This window comes from Henckelia pumila, chromosome 3, assembly GCF_033568475.1.
Source record: "Henckelia pumila isolate YLH828 chromosome 3, ASM3356847v2, whole genome shotgun sequence".
Lineage (NCBI taxonomy): Eukaryota > Viridiplantae > Streptophyta > Magnoliopsida > Lamiales > Gesneriaceae > Henckelia > Henckelia pumila.
In genome coordinates, this window is record NC_133122.1 from 36,477,361 (window position 1) to 36,488,493 (window position 11,133).

Here is an 11,133-nt window from a genome sequence, read left to right on the forward strand (position 1 = left end):
TGCATTTTTTTTTCCATTTTAGTACTTATTTCATAAAAATGCTGGCATGACACCAAAAAATGATGACGTGATATCGAGATTAATAGTCACGTGGTGTCTGACATTACTGACATGTACGATGTCACTTCAGCATTCTGGTGAAAAAAAAAGATTAAGTTGCATACATGACCAAAAGTGTTGTTTTTCCTATTGAATTCGGATCTTTTCGGCTTAGAAAATGGAAAAACATTTCTCTCCTTGAGCTAATTGTTTACATTCTTCTATTAAATTTATCTAATATTCGTGGTTTTACAGGCTTTTGAAAAATCCGGATTCATCAGCACTAACGTTAGGTAATGGTTGCGGGTTTTTCGTCATATGAAAAAAAAAAAAAAAAAAAAGTCTGTTGAGCCTTACTTTGAATTAAATGTACGTGTAAGACTTCAATGTTTGCGGCAGCTCCTCCTCGAACACACATAATCATCAAATAAAGAATATGTGTAATTGTTTTCACAAGATGCACAGTTACTTTCTGCAAATTCACTTAATTAAAACGCGTAATTAATTAATTTATTAAGATTTCAGACATAATAAGGCAATCGCATGGAAACATGAACTTCCTAGGAAACATCCAATTGTACTTTAATTTGGTCTGTTTTAACTTCTTATTTGCATTAGTTTAAATTCTCAAAAGCTGCACAAATTCAGACCATCAACATTAACACTAACTAAAGTATATCTAATTTCACACTTCTTTAATAGGCTTTTCAATTTTTATTTTTATTTTTCAAAAAAATCTTTTTTGACTTTTTTTTTTTAAATTCGGGGTCTTCTCATTTACCACTCATTTATTATTAATAAACTAAAGCTTCTAAATATTAAATTAATATATTTTCACAGCATCTTTATTACAAGCTTAAGTAAGGGGATCTAACTTTTAATAAGACACGTACCCGAACGTGCACATACAACAAATTTACACACACAAATATACATATATATATAAGGGCAAAAGAGTCATTTAACTCCATAACATTCTTCATGGCCTTTAAATACCCTAGCTAGCTAGGCACCCTTGATGTGGACTAGACTTATATATATATATATACTAGTGTTCAAGTTTGATATATATCTTCAATTTTCTTTATTCATATCATATAAATATAAATCAATGGGTGATCAAGGCCAAGACGGTGGCGGGTCGGCGGAGCAGAGGAACGAGCCGGTGCGATCGCGGTGGACCCCGAAACCGGAACAAATCTTGATCCTGGAATCAATCTTCAACAGCGGGATGGTGAATCCACCCAAGGACGAGACGGTGAGAATCCGGAAGATGCTCGAGAAATTCGGGTCGGTGGGAGACGCCAATGTCTTCTACTGGTTCCAGAACCGACGCTCGCGGTCGAGGCGTAGGCAGAGGCAAATCCAGGCGAGCCTCACCGCCGTGGAGCTGCAGCAGGCCCCGGCTCACGGCGGCGGCGGCGGCGGAGGAATTCAGTTCGATCAGATTAATGCTGCTGGTTTCATGCCTGCGGGTTCCTTTTCTTTCTCTGCCAACACGATCAGCAGCTCATGTACTTTAATGGTGGGCTCGGGCTCTTCTTCCTCTTCTGGGATGGGTGAAAACGCTTGTATTACTCCTCATAATTCTCATGATTTCTACTCGTTTTCGGGCCTCCAAGAACTGGACCATAACTCCATCTTCTGTCACTCTCATGCTAATTCCCATTTGCATTACCAGCCTGCAGGTGAGTCATATTAATCCTTTTTTTTTTTCCTTTTCCAAGATTTCTGTTTTTCCCTTCAAAACCCTAAAGTTTGTGTCATTCCCAAATGAAAATAATAACAAGTATTTTCTTTTTTAAAATTTTAATTTCATTCTCCATGTATATATCCCCATCAAGTCATCTTTCACAAAAATAATAATAATAATAATAATAATGGCTATGATCGTAAACTTAATTTCTAAAGGAAATGTAACCTTTCCAATTAGCTCAAATCTTTGGCAATAAATTTGCCACTAAAACTAAAAATTTAATTCAATTGTGATCGTGGCTAATGATTAATTTGAAATAGGTTTCGGGTTCAAATTATTATTATTATTATTATTTGGACCTTTTCAGGTTCAAATTATATTACATTCTTGTACGGGTCAAGTTAGAAAAAAAAAAAAAAAAAAGTGGGAAACAAATATATAAATAATATAATCACAATTCACATAAAATTTTAAACTTTTATAATAATATTTTATTGAATAAACTCTTCATGGTTTAGACAGTTGAAAATTGAAATTATATCACGAAATAAACACCAAATAATAAACTTAATTTTTCATCTCTTAAAATCTTTGTCTCAAAACATTTCAGCAAATTGCGGGTTTTTTCTTCTCTTTTAAATATTAATTAATAATTAAATTTAATTAGCTGATCATCATCAACTTCTTCTTCTTCACTATATATATATATATGATGATGATGATGGGGCCGGACTGCATAAAATTCAGGAGTAATTACAGTGTTCATAAATGGAGTGGCAACAGAGTTGGCGAGGGGCCCTCTGGATATTAAGGCCATGTTTGGTGCAGATTTTGTGTTATTTCATTCTTCAGGAGTGCCAGTTCAAGTCAATGAGTATGGATTTCTGGTGCAGAGCTTACAGCATGGTGAAAGCTATTTTCTGGTAATTTAAACTTTTCTTTTTTTTGATCATTTATTTAATTAATATTTTGCATTGAAATTTGAGTCCCAGAAAACGTCAGCCCAGATTTTAATTGTTCTCATGTGAATATGCACTGAATTCCATCGTCGACCTCATTAATGATTTAATTAATTAAGTTGTATATATGGCAAAAAAATATAACTTTTTTGAGTTCGAAAATATTTATGTTTATCTTCAAAAAGGTCTGCCGAAACTTTAATGAAATGCTCGTGCCACTCAATATAGTATATGGTTTTTTTTTTTTCAGGTTGAATAGAATAATATTCATCTTTGTATTAAAAGTATATATCGTCTTTAATATATGATAATTCAAGTGATAAGAGGTTCCCATTTTTTTTTTCTTTTTTGAGTTGGAAAATATTTATGTTGTTACCTAGCTCATAATCGAATATGATATAATCCACATTTTCTACTTCTGGGAAATTATAAATATTCACGTTTTTTTGTTATTGCACCTATTTATTTATATATGTTGATTTTATAAATTTAATTTTTTTAAAAAAAAAATTGTACACCTAATTGATAAAAAATAATAATAATAATTTGGCAAATTTTAAAATTAATTTTCTAATTTACGAAAAATTAAGTACAACTCTTTTTATTGAATTTAGCGAGACGAAGTTGCATTGAATTTAGTCATCCATGGCACCCAATACAATTACTAACAGTTAGCTTTTGTGATGTTATTTTTTGTTATTTATGGAATTTTATACTGAATTCTGGGACTTAGATTTTGTGATGTTATTTTTTTGTTATTTATGGTATTTTATACTAATTTTTGGAACTTAGATAATATAATCAGCAGGGTTAATGTAGTAATTATATAGAGTCGATTATGATTATAACATATATAGTATAGATATTATTCACGAAAATGTGGCAATATGTTTGCCAGGTATAATAAAACGCGATAACATATTTAGCTAAAGCATCTATTTTATTATGAACTCTAACATATATCGTCGAGATCTAGAGTTTTGTTATTTTTATTCACTTGCAACCAGGGCTGGGATACCGAACCAAAATATGAGTTTTCGGGATACCGTACTGAAATTTTTTCGATATATAGACATTTTTTTGGTATATCAAATTTTTTTCGGTATCTATACGATATTAGTATGGATTTTTTCCATACCAAAATTTCGAAATTTCGATATCGGTATCGGTATGAATTTTTTTCATACCAATATTTTTTATACGTTATATCGAAAATACACCCCTACTTGCAACTTTGTTGCCAGAGTATGTAACATGGTGATGTGTATAAATCGTAGCCGAAATGAAAATTTGAGGTCGGAGGAGAACACAATGCTGTTGTTGTTGTCGTCCTTGTTGATAATTTTCTTTGGAATTGTTTTCAGGTTCCCAGACATTCATGAATTCAAGTGCAAGACACATGCTTGTGGGAGGTTCCAACGTTATAATAATTTGGGAAGTAATGCCAAATTTGTTATTTTAGCATTATAATAAATATTGTTATAATATATTGATAAATTTCTCTTTTTGTATCTTTTTTTTTTTTTGTTTTCATTTGTTTGGTTGTCTCCAGCTTTGTGGAAATTAGTAATATATATTGCTCCAGTACAATCAAAAGTTTGAGAATAATTTATATAGTTTTGCAGTACTTGGCAATATATGATTCATACAAGCTAAATCTTCATAATTGATAATTAGGCCAAAGAAAAAGCTTTGATTTACTTAATTTCTTAACTTTGGTTGATGTTATCTACATTATTCTCGTTCCAAAATATGATTCCTACTCTTTTAAATTGAAACAAATTAGAATTCTAAATTTTCTAAGACGTGTAAAAGATAAAATATTTTCGTGAACAAGAAAATCTAAATGAGCTAATTTAACACTCCATATTATGCATTTCTCTTTTCATCTTATATTACCTCATGATATATATATCCTTTCAAATTTAAAAACTGATAATTAACTTTCATTTAAATCTTCTTTTTTTGGAAAAAAAATTTAACTACTTGATTCTCTAGACCACAAGCATCGTGTGTACAACGACCCGTTAGTTGTATATAATTGCAAAACCATGGTGCTGAAAGCTTTTCAATTAAAACATGGAAATACTATACGCATGTCCAATATGTAATTTTTTGCACTGAATTTATATAATGTGGAACACAATCATGGAAAAGTTTTAAAGTAAAAAAGGGAAAAGTTTCAAGAGTGAAATTGAATAAAGAATGTTGATCAACAACCAATTAGTTATAAGGCAAAGTGATGCCTATATGTTCATTGAATTGCTCCAAGTACTGGTGGATATCTCTGGTTATAATCGTAGAGTTTAATTTAAAATAATTGAATTTTAAAAGTGAAATTATTTTATAAATAGAAATGGAATAAAAGAAAATATAATGAATAAGTGAACTAATGATTAAAAACAAAATTATGAAAATTACCCCTTTTAATTTTTCCCTTCAATATATATTAATAGTATTTCTTCCCTCACATATATTTAGGCTGGATTTTTTTTATCTGTCTCAATTATATATTCTAATTTTCATATTTAATATTATTTTTCCTACTCTTTTATCAATATACCCCTATTAAATTAAAATTATTAAGTACTTGGATAATTTTGTTATCCTATTAAAATATTCATTAAATAAAGATAAAATGGTAAATTGCTTTTGTGATGCTCGGCGTTGACAAGAGAGCGGGGGTGATCGCCGATGCCGAGGTTGCATGGAAAATGAGCATCTTTTGGCAGGTTTAATTTTAGGCAAAGAAAGACATGAATGAACCGATCTCATATCAGAATGAGAGACATTCTGAGACTCTAGGCGAAGGGAGACATGAATGAATCAATCTCATGCCAAAATGAGAGAGATTCTGAGACTGTGTAGGTATGAGACTGCACAGTTGATAATGTCTTAAAAGATTTGATAAGTACTACTTATATCAAGAAGGTGAATCTTTTTTTTTTCGGGATTTCATCACATAAGAACTCCAAAGTTAAGCGTACTTGACTTGGGGTAATTATATGATGGATTATCCCTTGGGAATTTTCTCAAAGGGGTGAGAAATGAGGACATAATCAAGCTGAGAAGACTGTCTTGTCACAGTGGGGTTAATCCTCAAATCTAAGACGTTACAACTTTATAGAATTTACTTTTCGAAACACTTTCTTAATATTGTTAATTGTGAACAATACATGTTGTGTGCGTAAAATAACATATATTTGCACAAATATTTTGTGTTGAAGTTTCAATTTTAATATTTAAAAAAAATTAAATATGACATGAAATTTATTAAGATGTTTTTTACAATTATAACACATGAAAATTTAATTATACTCTATAAAATTAAATACTTCGTATAATTATATGTGTGAAAGGGTAGTTTTGGAATTAATAAAAAGACTTCATCATTATTCAACACTCTTACTTTATTAATAGTATAGATGTGTGAAGAACGATATACACACATATATAAATAAATGGGACGAAGAAACTAAAAGTTATAATTTAAATAAATTAATGAGAAGGATCCTGAAGATATAACTTTAGAGAAAAATTAAATAGTATATATATTATATTCTATTTTTTTTTCTTTTCACTTTCCATTTGAAAAATTAAATTGCTGATTCCCAAAACTTATGCATGCATGTTTCAAGGACTTTAACAATAAATACATTGGCAATTCATCCGAGCAATTATTAGTCATTATTTGCACATCATTACATGACATAATTCGGGACAAATGTAATAATTTCATATTAGTCCCACGACGAATAATGTCATATCCAGTCTGCTGACCAAATGTACGTAGATCTACGTCAAATGAAAATTTAATTAAGTTATCTTTGTTCTTTGAAAGTTTAAAATTTATTACCCCTTGAATTTTATAAATTAATTACACTACCTTTTTTTTTACATGATCATTTGGGTGAAGTATATAATATGAGTCATCTGGGAAAATTTGCAACTTTCATCATATACATATATATATATATATACATATATTTGTCAATAAGAAATTTTAATCATCCATATTTTCAAATTACAGTTTTCGTACACTATTTTTATTTATCTTTTTCTTGTTTTTTTATTTTGTAGTATGTTTTCTAATATGACACTTGATATGATACTAAAATGTGGAGCAAACATAATACTCATACATGAAACATCACATCAATATTTTCAAAAAAAAAAAAAAATTACTACACATGCCAAAATTGAAAATTATATTAATAAGGGTTTGTAACCAAGCGTGTGATGAGTTATGAGTGATGAGGGGCGTTTTGTATGCTGAAACCTGAAAAAAAGTTAATGAAGTGTCCGGAATTCAATGGAAAGATCTTAAATTACCTTTTAGTATATCTATGTTTATTTATACAACTTTATAAGCCATTCGATTAATTAGGTTTAAGATGCACAAATATAATAATTAAAAGCAATCTTTAATTGTTTAACCACATATCCATGTATGATAATTGCGAATGGGAGCACTCATTTCTACAGAAATTGAAATTTTTTTAATTCATTTTTCCCCTAGAAGCCAATGTACTCTCCCTCCAATTTTCGTTAATCACATTTCAATTTTAATTCATTAATCACATTCCACTATATGTATTATAAAATTTATTCATAAAATGAAATGTGATAACAATAAAGGACCGACTCATCCCGTTAATGATTTATATATTTTTTTCTATGCAGTGCGTCACAAATCAAAGATTCCATGATGCGTATAATTTGATCTTCACTCGATCATGTGTTGTGCATATATATATATATATATATATATATATATATATATAGTTTTGATATGTTGCCCACCTTCATGCCCATTTATGAGGTGACAATCATCCATTGGATGAACCATTTGTATATGATTCATTTCATTCATTGGATGATTGCCACCTCATAGGTGGGCATGGAGGTGTGCACGAGGTGGGCAGCATAGAAAAACTATATATATATATATATATATATATATATATATATATATATATATATAGAGAGTTATTTTATGGTGCCCAACACTATATGCCCACTTCATGTCCATTATGTACAAGTCAACTCATCTATTGTACCGGTCAACTCATCTATTGTATATGGTGGGCATGAAGTGGACATATAGTGTTGAGCACCATAAAAGAACTCATATATATATATATATATATATATATATATATATATATATATATATAATTAATTTTATATATAAAGTTTGAGACATTTGTACTAACTGATTTAGTCTGTCAATGTGTCACTAACGTCAAATTATATATTTAGCTAGACTATAAAAAAAATTCGTTTGTTTCTACTGATAAAGTACAAAGATGTCGAAATCAAAACTACACTATTACGCTCCGTTTGGTACGATTATTATTAATCTCGATATAATTTATTTTATCCAATCATGCGTTCTTCTTGACGTATTATTTATCCATCTATTAATTATTTATTTTGCATCAATCAAATCATTAATTATTTATCTTACATCAATCAAATCATTGAATTGAAATTACTATATTACCCCTTATAAATAATATTATTCATATTTTATTTATTATTAAAAGGACAAAGTGATAATTTATTATTTTTATATAAAATTTAATCAATCAAATCAAATTATAAACTATAATTTATCAACTTCTTTCCACACAATTAATTTTGTTCCTCATCTTTTTCATTTTTTTAATCTACATAGTTTTTATTGATTATGTTACGTATGTATCGCGTGTGCTTCAACTGCTGAAATTGTTTGTCTATGTATTATACACATATTATTGTGGATAAAACACCCTAAGTTCTTGGCTTTAAAGACAGATGGAGATGTACTTAAATAAATAAGAATACCGAGTGAATTGAGGAATCTCTATAATTAGCTGAGGCGGAAAGGCGTGTGGGTTAAAGATTTTGTTATAAATCCATTTGAGGGAATTGCCGACCCCTCAAAAAATTAAGGGACTATGTTGGTTGTTAAGATTTACAAACCTTAATAAATTAGCACTTTTTTTCCATTTTTGCATCCAACTTTATCCATGATATAGCTTCGTTTGTTTTATTCATATCCCTTCATTTGAAGTAATCAGAACTTGAGTCTATCTAATTTGAGATGGTCTCAAGAATTTATAAATATGTTAATAGGTAACCCAGTCGATGCATAGTGAAAAGTAATAATTTTATTTCGGCTAATGTAGTTTGCAGGCTATTGCGCTAGTCCGGGGATTTACCCAGTGCACACTGAAGATAGCGGCTCGGGTTTTCACGTCACAAAAAAAGTAATAATTTTATTATAAAAAATAATGTTATAAAAAGTTCTATGCGGTAGGCAGGCGTCATCCCTCCACCCAGAGACTAGGCGTCATCCCTCCACCCAGAGACTAGGTATGACAGCTTAAATGACGCCTAGGTGGTTTTTTTAGGTTATATTAGTCTAATCTTCTTATTGTTCATCTTCATATTTCTCTAATACTTTCTCCGTATCGAATTCACAAAATCCATGACTTGCTCATTCTCTTCATCTGATGCAAATTCTTAATCGTGAAGTTCTCGTGTATCTTCAATATTTGTTTCAACACTTTCATCATCAAAATCAACAATTCATCGTAATTGTTTCATAGTTGTTTTACTTGGAAGTACTATATATACTCCTTTTTCTTATTGTCTTATATCTTGTTGACATTGAATTGAATATAAACTAAATTAATTAATTTTTCTTATTAGTTTTAATCTAATTTATTATATATATATATATATATATATATATATATATATATATATATTATATTTGTAATATGTTCATCTCGATTTCGAGTTGTCTAGGCCGTCGATTTATGCGACAACGTCCAAAAGCATCATCTTTGTGAAAATCGTGGTGGTACGTAGGTTACCACATTTTAGAAAACTGATACTTTTTAACAAGTTGGATTGGAGACCCGTCTCACAAAATCGATAGTGAAATCATCTCATGTGAGTTTTTGTGTTAAACTTTATGATTTACCAATAAGAAGATAACAACTTTGGTAACTTGTGACGCCCCATATTACCAGAATCCCAAAACGTTATTAGCGAGCCATTCATCGAGACCAAACTATTGGTTACAACACTCTCGACTTGCGTGAAACGAGCGAAAACGTAAGTGGAGTATGGATTTCAAATTTTAACTTCCCAAATTTTATTGAAGTGTTCAATCTTTTCCCGAATCGAACCGAACTATTAAATTGATTTGCTAAACAAAAATATCTCTATTGGACCAACTCTCGAACATAGTAATAACAAAAATATCTCTATTGGATGAACATCTCTAACATAGTAATTATTTATATGGAAAATAAGTTTTTTGGTCCAATAACTTTATCCCTTTGGGTTTTGGTCAATTAAATTTTATGATGTGGGTTTTGGTACACTAATTTTGCATTTTCAGTATTTTTTGGTCCAACTGCATACGTGTCAGCTTTTGATTGGTCCACGTCATCATTTTGGACCAATCAGAAATTGACATGTATGCAGTTTGACCAAAAAACACTGAAATGCAAAGTTAGTGTACCAAACCCACATTGCAAAAGTTAATGGACCAAAACCAAAACATGGACAAGTTAATTGACCAAAATCTTATTTTTCCTTATTTTATAAGATCATTTACTTCTTGTTTTACCGAAAGCTCCGACGGCTTTTCAACTTTCCTCTTTCAGACTTTGTACAGTAGATTTAATTTGGGCCTGAAAATGGACTACTGGAAAGACATTATTGACATTAGATTTGGACCTTTGAGCCCATCATTTTTACCAGGCTCAAATTCTGACAAAAATAGAGAAAAAACTTGCGAAACGAAAATAATACCAAAAATCGTTAATACTGCTAATTCCGAATTTGATTATCAATGATATAATTAAATTTTTATATAAGCAATAAAAAATATTATGATTTGTTAAAAAATAAATAATACTTTATCGGAAGCCTTCAAGGGCCGCCCTGTCCAGCCAAATAATTAAGCGGGGTGTGTTGGTAATTTTCAACCCGCCTAAATAGTAGACTGGCGCCGTCAAATAGTGGATTGTGATATGAGCCATTAGTCAACTCGTCAAATATAACTAAAAATTTTCAGATCGGCTCGTTCAGCAAAGTACACGGATTCATTTTTAATTATATTGGCTTATGGGGAATTTGTTACGTACTAGTACTACTGGGTCTCAAATACAACATTTCATTTTAAATTTGAGACTTTTACGTCATATTAGCTACAAGTCATCAAATGCTTATTAAATGGTTCCATGAGCACAAAATCTCGTGTTAGAGTCTCACATGAGATTTTGTGCTTATGTCTCACGGGTAAATTTTTTGAGACGGATCTTTTAATTGAGTCACTCATTATAAAGTCCTACTTTTGATGTTAAAAATATTACTATTTATTATAAATATGAGTTTAATTGACTTGTATCACGGATAAAAATCCGTGTAACTGTC

The 11,133-nt window shown here is 30.1% G+C and overlaps 1 protein-coding gene across 1 annotated transcript; it reads left to right on the forward strand.

The window, feature by feature from the left end:
* Positions 1 to 1,161: 1,161 nt before the first annotated feature.
* LOC140893343 (WUSCHEL-related homeobox 11-like) lies at positions 1,162 to 4,121 on the forward strand. Its single transcript, XM_073302398.1, has 3 exons — positions 1,162 to 1,727; positions 2,483 to 2,658; positions 4,059 to 4,121. The coding sequence occupies exons 1-3, from the start codon at positions 1,271 to 1,273 to the stop codon at positions 4,074 to 4,076; spliced, it is 651 nt and encodes a 216-aa protein (XP_073158499.1). The 5' UTR covers positions 1,162 to 1,270; the 3' UTR covers positions 4,077 to 4,121.
* The last annotated feature ends 7,012 nt before the right edge of the window (positions 4,122 to 11,133 follow it).

Coding starts and splice junctions, on each gene's coding strand:
- LOC140893343 (XM_073302398.1), top strand. CDS start 1,271: ATGGTGAATCCACCCAAGGACGAGACGGTGAGAATCCGGAAGATGCTC. Junction 1,728..2,482: donor TTTGCATTACCAGCCTGCAG/GTGAGTCATATT, acceptor CATAAAATTCAG/GAGTAATTACAGTGTTCATA.